Genomic DNA, 14,675 nt, shown 5'->3' on the forward strand with positions numbered 1-14,675 from the left:
AGGCCCGCACCTAGGGGAACCCGGCATACCACAAGCCCTCAGCGGGACCCAGCCCGGGTTCTCGGACACCGACAATATGGACCCACCGACTTGTAACATTACCATTGTACCCCCGGGGGGTTGGACTATAAAACCCCCCGGGAGCCAACGATCATACGGGGGGCAAGAGAGAGGGCAAGCAAAAAACACATACGAGAGAAAAGCAAGTAAGCATAGGACTAGCCACAAAACAGCAACACCGGAGAGAAGGAGCAGCCCAAGCCTTGGCCAGCTTCCTTCCTCCTCCATACAGCTCCATGAGCAACATTGTACTATCGATCATCCAACCACACTCGGCAGGACTAGGGGTATTATCTCTCAGGAGAGCCCCGAACCTGGATATGTCCGGCGTCCCACGCCCGCTCATGCCAACCACGCCTCTGGAGTCCACCAGCGCCCTCGAGCCTCCTCCTCTCTTTAGGCATCCCTTGGCATCTGTCGTGCGCCCACCGTGGGGCAGATCGAGGAGCTGGCCGGGAGCATGCTTCAGGCGGGGCCCTTCTCCTACACTGACGAGTCCGTCGCGCTGGCGGACGACGTCGTCGGCGCGCTTGCCACCTCCTTCGCCGCGCTGCACATCTCCGATGCGTTCGCGGCCGATGAGGACCCCAGTGAGGTGCTCAGCTACTCCGACTCTCCCCTATCCCTCGGTGGCGGCGTTTCCGCCGGGGCAACCGACGTCCATGTGGAGGTCTTCGTCACCGGCGACGGCACCTCCTCATCGTCGAGCAAGACGAGGAAGGCTGCCGAAGTCAGGGCCGCAACGGATCGGAGCGAGCCATCCGATCCATTGCGCGCCGCGATGCAGAGCCTCCGCATCCCCATCGGCACCGACGTCGACACCACCAACATCGCTGAGGCCCGAACCCAGCTCGAGGAAAGGCGCCAGCAGATGCTGGACCTATCCGAGATGCTCGCCGCCACTCAGCGTCGCCTGGACGCCGCTCAGCTGGAGCACGATGCCGCCTACGGATTCACGCCCGCCATGGCCGGGCCAAGCCGGGTCACCGATGTGCGTGCCCGGGGAGGAGCGATCGGCCGGGCCCTCAGCGCCGTCTCAATCGTCTACGAGACCCCAGCGAAGAACATGCGCGCTGCCCAGGCGGCCGCAGCCGGCCTGGACCAGCTCGCGGGTGAGGAGCTGAAAGAGCTGAAAGAGCGCATCGGGCGGATGTGCGAACTCCTCCAGGCCGCCGACACCCAGCAGGACCGACTCAACCAGCTCGCCAAGCCGGCGGGATCCGGCTCCGCCCGCCTTGGCGGGCCCGGCAAACTTCTGCACACCGCTTCCTCGCCACCCGGCGAGGCGCACTCCGGCTGAGCCTAGACTCGGCGTGACCCGGCCGCTACAACCTCCGGCAGATTGGGCAACGAGCTCGTCCTAGAGATCCAGCGCGGACTCGGCCAGCATGGCCGGTGTCTGGCTCCAACCGACCCGGCCCCCGTGGCCTGGCCACAAGTCGACTCGGCCCGCGCGCCATCAACGACGCCTATGCTCGCCACCGCCTTGATCAGCTCGCTCACTCCCTGGAGGTGGACGAGAGCAGCGCTATCGGGCCAGCGTGCTTCGGGCCGCGCATCCGGGAGGAGCCCTTCCCCAAAGGATTCATGCTCCCCCGTGACACCCCCAAGTACAACAGGACGGTGAAGCCAGAAGACTGGCTCACCGACTACACCACGGCCATTGGCATCACCGGTGCCAATCATCGTCTCGCCGTGCGCTACGCACCGCTCATGCTCCAAGGGTCGGCCCGCACGTGGTTGAATAGCCTGCCGATGGGCAGCATCAACACGTGGGTGGACTTCGAGGAAGCCTTTGTCCGAAACTTCAAGGGGACCTACAAGCGACCCGGCCGCCCTAGCCAGGTCGCCATGTTCGTGCAAGGGCCTACGAAGACCGGTCGCGAGTACCTCGCATGCTGGACTGAGCTCCGGAACAGCTGCGAGGGCGTCCATGAAGTCCAGGCGATCCAGTACTTCGTCAGTGGGTGCCGAGACGGCACCCTCCTCAAGCACAAGCTCTTACGCCCCGAGCCGGCCACCATGGCCGCGCTCATGGTGACGGCGGACAAGTACGCCAACGCCAACTCCACCATGAAGTCCAGGTGGCGCTAGATGAAGCCGGCAAGGCAAAGCCGGTTCTCCCTCCGAAGTCGTCCGGTGAAAGCAGCCAGGAGTAGCATCACCAGAACAACAAGTGCAAGGACGACCAGCTGGCGCCATGTCACGACAACCGGCTCGTCGCGACCACCGAGCCCGAGGCGGACCCGGCGGCGAAGCACTGGCAAGACGGAATGGCAACCTGCCATGAGCTTCGAGCAGATGCTCGACGCCCCTGCAAGCACCATAGTGGCGCAAGACCCTCCACGCACACGCTTCGGCAGTGCGCCATCACCAAGCGCATCATGAGGGCCGACGTCCCGCCCCCTCCGGCTCCGGCTCCAGGCGCGGGGCAGCCGCCTCCACCGTCACCTCCAGCTGGCGGCGGGATGCGCGACGACGCCTACCCGGACCAGAACGCGGCCTACGTCGTCTTCACCAGCCTCGGCGACGACAAGCACAGCGAGCGCCTCCTTCGGCAGGATGTGAACACCGTCGTCCCGGCCAAGCCGGAGCTCATGCATTGGTCGGATCGCCCGATCACCTGGACCCGAGAGGATCACCCGGCAGTCATGCCGAGTCCGGGTGGTTACGCCCTCGTCCTCAACCCCACCATCGTCGCGTGGCGCACATGCATGTTCTCCCGAGTCCTCATCAACGTTGGCAGCAGCATCAACATCCTCTACCACGACACGATGACCAAGCTCGGCCTCAAGGCCGAGGACCTGGAGCCGACCCGAATGATCTTCCACAACATCGTGCCCGGCCTCTCCTGCTCCCCCATTGGCCGGGTCCGGCTAGATGTCCTGTTCGATGATAGCAGCCATTTCCGGCGTGAACCGATCTGGTTCGAGGTGGTGGACCTGTCCAGCACGTATCACGCGTTGTTGGGCCGGCCCGCACTCGCCAAGTTCATGGCGGTTCCCCACTACGCCTACCTGAAGATGAAGATGCCGGGTCCCAAGGGCCTCATCACCATCACCGGCGATTACCGCAAGTCCCTGGAATCCGGCCGAGATGGCGCCAAGTTGCTCGAGTCGCTGGTCATTGCCGAGGAGTGGCGCCAGCTTGATCGGATCGTCACCCTGGCAGGCGAGGCCTCCGCCGCGTCGATCCCGACCCCAGACCCGGCCGACGAGGCCGCCTTCAAGACCTCCAAGGAGACTAAGAAAGTGAAGCTCAACCTAGAAGACCCCAGCTGCAGCAAGTACGTTGTCATAGACGCCCGCCTCGACAACAAATAGGAAGGCGAGCTCGTCGACTTCCTCCGTGAGAATCGGGATATCTTCGCATGGACCCCCAAGGACATGTCGGGTATCCCGAGGAAGTACGCGGAGCACAAACTTCACGTCCGCAAGGACGCCAAGCCTGTCCGTCAACCCCTACGATGATTTTCCGAAGAGGAGAGAAGAACCATTGGTGAAGAGGTCGCCAAGCTTTTGGCAGCTGGCTTCATAATGGAAGTGTTTCACCCCGAGTGGCTGGCCAATCCAGTCCTTGTCCTGAAGAAGAACAAGACCTGGCGCATGTGTATCGACTACACCAGCCTCAACAAGGCCTGTCCCAAGGATCCGTTCGCCCTCCCGCGGATCGACCAAGTCATCTACTCGACCGCCGGGTGTGAGCTCCTATCCTTCCTGGACGCTTACTCCGGCTACCACCAGATCAAGCTGGACCCGTCCGACGCCCTGAAGACGTCCTTCATCACGCCCTTTGGGGCGTATTGCTACATCACCATGTCATTCGGCTTGAAGAACGCCGGCGCCACCTTCCAGCGCTGCATGCAGAAATGCCTGCTGCCACAACTCGGCCGCAATATCCACGTATACGTGGACGACATCGTGTTGAATACCAAGCAGCACCTCACGCTCCTCGACGATTTGAAGGAAACATTCGCCAACCTCCACGAATACAAGGTCAAGCTTAACCCGGAAAAATGTGTCTTCGGCGTCCCGGCCGGAAAGCTACTCGGCTTCCTCGTCTCGGAACGCGTTATTGAGGCGAACCCGGATAAGATCAAGGCCATCTAGCGCATGCGCAAGCCGGCCCGGCTGTGCGATGTCCAGAAGTTCACCGGATGCTTGGCCTCGGTCAGCCGGTTTCTAAGTCGGCTGGGCGAGAGGGCGCTACCCCTGTACCAGCTGATGAAGAAGACGAGCCCGTTCGAATGGAACGGCAAGGCAGACGAGGCCTTCCAAGACCTCAAGCGCATGCTCTCCACTGCACTAGTCCTGGCCCCACCGACCGACAAGGAGCCGCTATTGCTCTACATAGCCGCGACCTCGCGGGCGATCAGCACAGTGCTGGCGATCGAGCGATCAGAGAAGGGCAAGATCCAAGCCGTCCAGCGCCCAGTCTACTACCTGAGCAAGGTGCTCTCCATCTCCAAGCAGAACTACCCGCACTACCAGAAGATGTGTTACGGCGTGTACTACACCGCCAAGAAGCTGAAGCAGTATTTCCAAGAGCATGTTGTCACTGTGGTCAGCACGACGCCTATCGGAGAAATCATCGGGTGTCGGGATGCCTCTAGCCGGGTTGCCAAGTGGGCGATCCTGCTAGCCGGCCACACCATCCTCTATGAGCCCCGCACCGCGATCAAGTCTCAAGCCCTAGCCGACTTCCTCGTCGACTGGACCGAGACCCAGTACTTGTCGCTGCCTCCCGACTCGACGCATTGGCGCATGCACTTCGACGGGTCCAAGATGCGACTCGGCTTGGGGGCCGCCATCGTACTGTCGTCCCCAAAGGGCGACCGGCTCCACTATGCGCTCCAGATCCACTTCGCCGCCTCCAACAACGTCCCCGAGTACGAAGCCCTTGTGCACGGCCTCCGGCTTGCCAAGGAACTCGGCATCCGACGCATCCTGTGCTACGGTGACTCAGACCTGGTGGTGCAGCAGTGCTCCGACGAATGGGACGCCCGCAACTCCAACATGGCAAGCTACCGCTTCCTCGTCCAGAAGCTGTCCGAATCCTTCGAGGGCTGTGAGTTCCTCCACGTCCCGCGCACGAAGAACGAAGCAGCCGACACGCTCGCCAAGATCGCCTCGTCACGACAAGCCATCCCGTCCAGCGTCTCCCTCGAGCACCTGCGCAAGCTGTCCGTCAAGCCATCACCGGACTCCGAGTCCATCCACGTTCCAGACGACCCGGCCGCACCTCAACCCGGCATGGGGACTGCTGAACCCGGCCCAGGGGCTGCTCAGCTCGACCCGGCCACCATCGTCCCGGACCCGGCCATCGCCATCCCCGACCCGGGGGCTGCTCAACCCGGCTCGGGGGCTTCTGACTCGGAACCCACCCTGGTGGCCATCTTCGCTGTGGTTACGGCTCCATCTTGGGCCCTCCCAATATCAGAATTCTTGGAGAGCGGGGTTCTCCCCATGGAAGAGACCGAAGCTCGGCAAGTGCAGCGCCGGGCGTCCGCCTATAGCATCATCAACAATGAGCTCGTTAAGCGCAGCTCCACCGGCGTGTTCCAGCGCTGCGTCGAGCAGGAACGGGGCATCGACATCAGACTCGACATACATCAGGGCGAGTGCAGGCACCACGCCGCATCACGATCCCTGGTGGCCAAGGCGTTCCGCCACAGTTTCTACTGGCCCACGGCCCTCCAAGATGCCGAGTCGCTCGTCCTCAAGTGTGAGGGATGCCAGCGCTTCAGCAAACGCAGCCACCAGCCGGCGTCAGCACTCCACACCATACCGATCGCCTGGCCCTTCGCGGTCTGGGGACTCGACATGGTGGGACCCTTCAAAACTGCTCAAGGCGGCATGACGCACTTGCTGGTGGCAGTGGACAAATTCACCAAGTGGATTGAGGCAAGACCAATCAAGAAACTGGACGGGCCAACAGCCGTCCGGTTCATCAAGGACATAGCGGTGCGCTACGGCATGCCGAACAGCATCATCACCGACAACGGCACCAACTTCGCAAAGGGCGCGCCCGAGCAATACTGCTCCATCTCCGGCATCCGCCTCGACCTGGCCTCCGTTGCGCATCCGCAGTCCAACGGGCAGGTCGAGCAGGCCAATGGACTCATCTTGTCCGGTGTCAAGCCGTGACTCGTCGAGCCACTCATCCGCTCACCCGGCAGCTGGCTTGACGAGTCAGCCGTTCTCTGGAGTCTACACACCACGCCGAATCGGTCGACCAGGTTTACCCTGTTCTTCCTCGTCTACGGAGCCGAAGCCGTCATCCCGACCGACGTCGAGTTCGACTTGCCGCGCGTCGTGATGTACACCGAAGCCGAAGCCAGAGAAGCCCACGAAGATGGCGTCGACCTGCTCGAAGAAGCACGCCTCCTGGCGCTCAATCGCTCGGCCATCTACCAGCAAGGCCCGAGGCACTACCACAGCAAGAAGATCAAGCCCTCGCATTCCGCGAGGGCGACCTCGACCTCCGACTCGTCCAAGAGCAGGCAGGCCAGCACAAGCTGTCTCCTCCATGGGAGGGCCCATTCATCGTGAGCAGGGCCTTGCGCAACCGCAACGCCTACTACCTCATCGACGCACGCAAGTCAAGGAAGCGCAAGAAGGACACCGCCGGTGAAGAAACGACCCGGCCGTGGAACGCGGAACTCCTCCGCCCGTTTTACAGTTAGACGCACGAGCGTATGTATCGTCGCCTTTTGTAAACGCGTGAAACCATGGGGTCCCTGAACGAGACTCAGGGGCTGCCTTTTGTCGACCAATTTATTGTGTCCCTATTTTCTTGCATCACTATACCACTGAACCCGGCCACCGGTCCGACTCGCTCGACCCGAGGGCTCGGGGGATGGCTAGCTCGTTCGCCACCCCGCCACCTTACTTGGTGATTCCTGATAAAGTTAGGATGTCACGGTCCCCCACTTCGCCCTAAAGCCACAGATCCAGCTTTGGTTGTCGACTGGCAAGCACAACGGGCCAAAGCTCCTTCATGCTTCATACACTAAGTCAAAGGCTAGCGGATCAATCAACCCGGCCCACCATTCATCAAATGAACAGCCACACGACCGGCTGCTTGCCAACCGGCTTCGCTGGATTGCCGCCAACCGGCCCAGTGGGTGTTTCGCTCGCGCTCAACGTTTTGAGGGACCCAAGTCCTGCGCGCTCCTCTCAAAGAACTGAACTCCTTGTCACAGACTGGAGCCTCGACAGTCTGACTCGCGGGGGGGAGGTTTGAGAAAGGAAAAACGCATGAAATCGGTCCAAAAATGGAAGGCAAAAAGCAAAAGCCCCCACGACATCTACACAAGTATTTAAGAAAAGTCCCACGGCCCGAGTTCATTACACCCTAAAAACCCCAGTGGGTGGGTGGACCTGCTATTTAACAGATTTTACACAAAGTGTCTCAGGCATCTCCAGCGCCATGTCGCAACGTCGACGCCTCTCCCCTGGAGGCCTCCGGGTCCAGCGAGGCATTGGTGTCCTCCTCAGCACCCGCGTCGCGGTAGACGCCCGTCTCCTCCGAGCTCCCCTCTGGATCGTGGAGGAGCAAGCCGTAGTCGTCGCCGTCCACGGCACTGCCGTCTTCCGTCCGCCCTGAATGGAAAAGGTCGTGGAGGGCGAACTCGGCAATGTAGCTGGCTCGGGAGGCGATTCGGCCGGCTTGCTCCTGCAAGAGCTGCTCCGAACCGGCCCGCTGGCCCATCAACGCGTCCAGTGCAGGTCCGGATACCAGGACAGCGCGAACCGGACTGCCATATCAGCACCGGCACGAGCGGCGGAAATGCGCCACTCGCCAAGCCGGTCCGGCCCCATCTCCAACCAACGCGCCAGGCGCGAGAAGCTGCTCGGTTGGACGGAGTCCAGCCATAAGGTCGCCGTCATTGCGGTGCCGTCTTGGGACAGCCGCCCCAACTGCGTTCCCAGGACCTGTAGGCAGGCCTCAGTGGCGGCGATGATCTCTAGGAAGGTCCAGGCCACCCGCGAATCCGTTCCGGACCCAACGACGATGGTTGGGTCACGCTGATTGCGGAAGGCTTCCTCCGCCAGCCGTTGCGTCTCCGGGAAGGCCCCTGCCGCAAAGGAAGAAGCAAGTTAGAAGAAGAACAACAAGGAAGAAAGGCCGGATCCCGACCCAGCAAACGACAAGAAAAAGCACTTACTAGAGAAGGACTCTTCCAGGTGCTGCGCCTCAAGCAACGTACCACGCCGCTCCCGTTCGATGGCGCGGTCGCGCTCCTTGAGCGCCTTCTCCAGATCGGCCGCCTTGGCAAGGGCCGCCTTCAGCTCGGCGTCCTTGTCTTCGGCCGCCTCGTGGCGACGGGCCTCGTCCTGACGGGCCCCGTCTGCCGTGGTGACCTGCCCCCGCAGGCGATCCACCTCGGCCTGGAGCCGGCCCTTGTCATCGGCCCGCTGGCCGCGCTGTTGGCCCGCCTCCACCAGGGCCTGCTGCGCCTCTGCCACCTTGGCGGCTTCCGCCTTAAGGAGCTCCACCTCGGCCTCAAGGCGGCTCTTTTGACCCGCCATCTGCTCATGCAGCCAGTTGGCCTCGTCGAGAGACTGCCGAGCCGCGGCCGCCTCTGCCCTTGCCTGTGCCGCCTCGACGCCAAGATGGTCGGTGTCGGCAACAAGCCGGTCGTAGTGATGAACGGCCCGGAACAGACGAGTCCGCCAAGACAGCACCTCGGCTGCGAAAAAGAAGGACTCGGCAAAAGAAAAAAGCAAGACTTAAGATTTGGCCCAACTGTTACACAATTGGCCCGAATCTCGGGGACTACACCCACTGGGTGCGCTAGCGCGCCCCCACTAGAAAAGAGCACAAGAATACCTGCGGCGACGTGGAGATCCTCCTCCTTGGCAGCAAGCTACTCCATGAGCTCTCGGTGCTTGCCCAGGAGACGATTGTAGGCGGTGACCCGGAAGGCGTCGAGATGCTGAAGAAAGCATAAATCAGAACAAGACAAAACTCTAAAGATTCGACCTAACTACTACGTAGTTGGCCCAAACCTCGGGGGCTACACCTAGTGGGGGCGCAGGCGCGCCCCCACAAAGAAGAAATTACAAGAAGACTTACCAGAACGGCACGCTCCAGGTCGCGCGTCCGCTCCACCTCGGCCTGGGCGAAGGCCTCGAGCCGTTCCGTCTGGCCTCGCAGGCGGCGACTGACGGCGTCCAACGCCGCCTCCTCCTGCGTCTGAGGCCCGAAGACAACGGCGCCCCCACTCCGCGCCGGCTGCGGCACGGCAGCTCGGCGCCCTCCTTGCCGGGGCACCAAGGAGTACTCCCCGCCGGCCGCTCGTGATGTCACAGCCCTAGATTTTGCTTGTAGCTAATTACCTCAGTGAGCATCATGCATCATGTCTAAATTCTGAAAGTTGAATTGAGGTTAGTTGAAACCCTCATAAATCACTTCAAAAATAATCAACATTAAAATCTTTTCAAAGAAGTCCCAGAAAATGTTCCTCTTAGTCTCTGAAAATATTGGCAAGAGATAAAACTTAAAACAATATTTTTGGAATCTCAGAGATATTTATTTTGGGCCTTTGAATTAAATCAATAACTATTTGCATTGGATATATATATTTATTAATTAATTAATATATGTCCAATAATTCTGATCTTTGGTGAAGGGCTTTGGAATAATCCAACTAGTCCCTACAAGAATTATCAGAAGCAACAAAAATGATTTAGTGTCTAAAACTAAATCAAAACAAATTATAGAAAATGCAAAACAGACAGAATTAGAAAAGAGAGAGAGAGAGAGAGAGAGAAGAGCTCACCTGGCGCTCACCTGACACGGCCCAGCACGGCCCAGCCCACCAGAGCCAGGCGCCAGTCGTCTCCTTCCTTTGCCAGGAGGACGACGGCGTGGCGCACGCACAGGAGGCGAAGCCACCTCCTGCTTCCTCCCCACTCCGATCCGACGCGCTTGGAAACGCCCGAGCCCCCCAGGTCCTTCCCCTCTCTCGCAGCTCACTCTCCCCTCCTCTCCCTCGCTCTCTCCCGCGACGGGCGACGCGGCCATGGAAGCGCCGCCGTGAACCACCGCGCTCCCCGACCCCCTCTCGCCTTCCCGTGTTGCGTGGAAGCTCCGCCACTGTCGCCTACACCTTCTGCATCGAGCCAAATGAGCCGGGAAGCCCTGCTTCGTCCTCGGCATCGTCTTCTTCAACCTCGGCCACTAGAGATTGCCACCGTCGTTCGCCGCCGTCCGCGCTTCCCCAAGGTCGCCGACCAGCTCTCTGGATCTGCCGTGAGCTCCTCTACCTAGCCCTCTACTTCCCGTGCTCGAATATGCTGCATAGCCACCGTCCCCTTCGAGCCCGAGCGCTCCTCGCCACCGGCCATGTCACCGTCGTGGCTACGGCCGTGCAAGCACGCGTTCGAGCGCACCACCGCAATAAGTGCGTCCTCAGGAGCCTAACGCATGCACTCCCTCGCCCAGCCGTGCATCGTAGCCCTCTTTCCCTCTCCGCCCGAACTCCGGCGCCGCCGCGAGCTCTGCTCCGGCGAGCTCCGGCCACCCTGCGCCCTGCTACTGCCTCTGCTCAATGCGGCCAAGCGAGGGCTTCCTCCTGGTGTCCCCAGTGCGCCAAACGGTGACCCGCATGAGAAACCCGAGCAACTCTGGTGAAACCCTGCCGCGTATTTGGTCGCCGCCGGCCAAGCTGCGGCGAGCTGACGTGGCGCTGGCTTAATTAGTGCTAATGACCCTGCTAAAACTCCCTAGAGCCACTGCCATGTGGGCCTAGTGCCTGTTTAGTTTAACTTCATGTTCTGTTTAGATTAGTTATTAACCCAGCTGGTCCCACACGTCAGTTTGACTTGCTGACGTGGCCTTTGACTGGCCCCACACGTTAGTGACTCATGCCAGCAGTGTGTCACTGACCAGTAGGCCCCACAGGTCAGGTTTAACCTGACCACCCCTGTTAACCTGCTGACGTCACAGTGAGGCAATGCTGACGCAACTAATGATTTTCTGGTTTTAAACATAATCGGGAAATTCCAGAAAATGCCCAAAACTTCCAAAATTCATAGAAATTAAATCGTAACTCCAAATGAAATAAATTATATATGAAAAATGATCAGACAAATATGAAAAATCTGTTTATGCCATGATCATGCATGTTTGAACAAGTTAACCTCACTGAATAGGACAATTTATGATTAGGGCAACTTATGAAATAACATTTGGAATTGGAATTTGATCTTGTTTGAGTTCCACTTCAATTAGATTGGCTAGATATTGCATTAGGTGAATTCAGTACCTTAATATGTCATATCATTCATCCGCTTGTGCATTGCATTAATTGAATGCTGTTTATGTTCCCCTGCCGGTAATTGTCCCCTCTCGATAGACGTGGTTTCGATGACGTGATCGATGACAACGATGAAGAACTATATTATCTTCAGAAGTGCCAGGCAAGCAAAACCCCCTTGTTCATTCTGATACAATCCCATTCTCTCGCTCCTGCTCTCTTTTACTGCATTAGGACAACAACATTTCAACTGTTACATGCTGCGGTAGCTGAACCCCATTCCTTTGCATGACCTGTCATTGCCACAGTAAATAGATGAAACCCACTAGCATGAGTAGGAGTTGTTTGAGCCCTGATGTGCCTACTCATTCATGTTTGTTTGTCATGCCTGCTACTGCTTAGTGTTGAGTGAGGTCTGATTCATCGGGGATGAATTGGAGGTGTGTAAACATGTCCTACTGTTGAGAGCTAAGTGTGTGAACACGCTTTGGTAAAGGTAGCGGTGAGAGGCCATGTAGGAGTACATGGTGGGTTGTCTCATTGAAGCCGTCCTCAGGAACTGAGTTCTGTGTTTGTGATCCATGAGACAGTTACTACCACGCATTGGGCCCAAAACCAATGGACCCTCTCGGCTTCTTGATCACCCTTGTCCTCTGTCCCGGAGTTGCAACTAGTTTCTGGTGTTTATAGGATTTGTGTTGGCGGCCGTGCATAGCGCTGACCCTAGGGGTGGGCTATGATGCGGTAGATACACCGTGGTCGGGCATGCCGGGCGCCCGTTTGGTGTATCGGAACCTTGTACACATCGTCCGGGGCCGTATGTGGAGACCTCGGCCAGACTCCCTGGGGATGGAACCTAGGTAGCCGATAAACCTGGACTAGAGACTTGAGTGTTTAGGTAGGCCGTGGCTGACACCCTCGTTGGGCTTCCGCTTGAAGGTTGCCGAGTACATGTCGTGTAAACGGCAGTAAGTGGTGAAAGCGTGTGTGAAGAAGTACACCCCTGCAGGGTTAACATCATCTATTTGAATAGCCGTGTCCGCGGTAATGGACTTCTGGGTTGCCTATAACAGTTCATAGACAAGTGAAAGTGGATACTCTAAAACTCGCAAGATAAGTGTGAGTGCTATGGACGGCCTTCTCGTAGGGAGACGGGAGCGGATCCATAGTGGTGTATTGAATGGTGAATATGTGGACTCGTGTGCGCCATCTCAAAAGAGTTGCCTGTAGTCGTAGTTCAGGTTAGCCACTGAGTCAAAGCTGGCTTGCTGCAGTTAAACTCCACTACCCCCTTTGTTGATACCGAGGCATATGTAGTTAGTTCTGATGTAAGTCTTGCTGGGTACATTTGTACTCACGTTTGCTTATTTTATGTTTTGCAGAGAGACGTCAGTCTCGCTAGTAGTTCTGTGTGGGCTTCGACGTTTAGCTTGATACCTCAGCTACGATCTTGTGCCCTCGGCAGGATCTAGTAGATAGTCAGGCTTCTCAGCCTTTTTCATTTGTAGATGTCTGTACCCAGACATATTAAGTTTCCGCATGTGTTTGACTTGTATGCTCTGAATGTTGGGTCATGAGACCCATGTTTGTAATATCTCGCTCCTCGGAGCCTAATGAATAAATACTTTGAGTCGTAGAGTTATTTTGTGATGCCATGTTGTATTTACACATATCGAGCATATTGTGTGTATGATTGAAATGCTTGGTATGTGTGGGATCCGACAACCTAGTTGTTTATCCTTGGTAGCCTCTCTTATGGGGAAATGTAGTCTTGTGCTTCCATGAGCCATAGTAGTCCGCTACAGCCCGGTTCACCGGAATCCTGCTAGCCCAGCACTACTGCTCAGGACACTTGACTGGCCGGCATGTGTTTCACTTCGTTCCTACGTCTGTCCCTTCGGGGAAATGTCACGCGGTGACATTCGGAGTCTTGCCTAGCCTGCTATAGCCCGGGTTCCCGGAGTCCTGTTAGCCCAGTGCTACAGCCCGGATTCACACGCTGCTGACCGACATGCTCGATGTGATTCATGTATGCCTGTCCCCATAGGTTGGTGCCGCTTTGGGTTCATGACTAGCCATGTCGGTCCGGGTTCTCTGTCATATGGATGCTCGCGACACTATCATATACGTGAGCCAAAAGGCGCAAACGGTCCCGGGCCATGGTAAGGTGACACCCGTGGGAATACCGTGCGTGAGGCCACAAAGTGATATGAGGTGTTACCGGCTAGATCGATGTGACTTGGAATTGGGGTCCTGACAGCGTTGGTATCAGAGCCTGACTGCCTGTAGGATTACCAAGCCAAACTGCTCGAAGTTATGTCTAGAAATGCTTTAGTTATGTAGGGGAATTGATTGTGGAAGGGAATGTAAGGCTCTTTTTACTCCTTTACCTTATGCCCTTCTGATCTGAGTCGACCTCTTCTTTTCTACGGTGATTAAGAACTAGGCCTTCTCATCTATCTATCAGGATGACGTGTTCCTAATCCGTAGAGACTTATAGGATTGATGGATTTAAGCCCCAGTTCAGTTTCTACTACTTCCATGTGTTCATAGTTGGTCTCGGAACCTTGACATTGTGCTTCTGAGTGGTTATGCCACCATTTTTGCAGGATGTCTCAAATCCTTTTCTGAGCATTTACAGCCATTATGCTGTCCGAGTCATCCCAGGTCTCTACATAGTCTGATGCATTTGCAAGCCCTTTCTTTCCGTTCCCGATGTCCTTTTGGGCCAGATTAAGCACACTACACGGTCTGTGAGGTACTCCGTTGCCTCGGCGTATATGTTGGAGCTATTATTATGACCCTAGGTGTTTTAGGGAGTCACCTAGTAATCTAGCCATGTTTTGTGCTCCGGTGTGATGATTCTGGCCACCATTCTCAAAAGCATCCCGTGATGCCATTTAGTTAGTAGGCCTTCTATTTCTGGGTTTTGAACCCGAGATTCACCCTACTTACTTCATGTTGATAGTGCTTGCTCGTTCCTTTAGGTTATTAGTAACCTTTGCATTAGTCCTCGAGGTCCGTGGTATTTCCTTCTTCCAAATACTATGAACCACTCATGGCAGAAGTTTGTTGGATCAAAAGATCACAATAAGAGTGCTCTCGATGAGTTCTCCACTCTACATTGTGACTCTGCCAGTTCTACCTTTCTACATGGGTTATCCGGAAGAATTATGTTGAACTCGTTCGACATGCTAACCTATGCATCAACAACTCAGAAAGTGATATGTTCCTTTGAGTTGTCCCTTTTTAGTTGTACTCTGACCTTCGTCTATCAATTGATAGTCAGGAGTAATTATGCATTCGTGCTATCGATGATTATTATTCTTGTGGTCCGTCAAGCCATTCT

The 14,675-nt window shown here is 57.1% G+C and overlaps 1 protein-coding gene across 1 annotated transcript; it reads left to right on the forward strand.

Annotated features, from left to right (window-relative positions):
* The first annotated feature begins 4,172 nt into the window (after positions 1-4,172).
* On the forward strand, positions 4,173-6,206 carry LOC147990210 (uncharacterized). Its single transcript, XM_087537505.1, has 3 exons — positions 4,173-4,540; positions 4,628-4,940; positions 5,043-6,206. The coding sequence occupies exons 1-3, from the start codon at positions 4,173-4,175 to the stop codon at positions 6,204-6,206; spliced, it is 1,845 nt and encodes a 614-aa protein (XP_087393631.1).
* Positions 6,207-14,675: the final 8,469 nt, after the last annotated feature.

This window comes from Triticum urartu, chromosome 1A, assembly GCF_056163025.1.
Source record: "Triticum urartu cultivar PI428250 chromosome 1A, HENAU_Tu73, whole genome shotgun sequence".
Classification (NCBI taxonomy): Eukaryota; Viridiplantae; Streptophyta; class Magnoliopsida; order Poales; family Poaceae; genus Triticum; species Triticum urartu.

Bases quoted from the DNA above. Each gene is read 5' to 3' on its own strand.
- LOC147990210 (XM_087537505.1), top strand. From the start codon at position 4,173: ATGCGCAAGCCGGCCCGGCTGTGCGATGTCCAGAAGTTCACCGGATGC. The intron at 4,541-4,627 runs GCACTACCAGAA...CACTGTGGTCAG, and splicing joins ATCTCCAAGCAGAACTACCC to CACGACGCCTATCGGAGAAA. The intron at 4,941-5,042 runs GTCCCCGAGTAC...GTGGTGCAGCAG, and splicing joins ACTTCGCCGCCTCCAACAAC to TGCTCCGACGAATGGGACGC.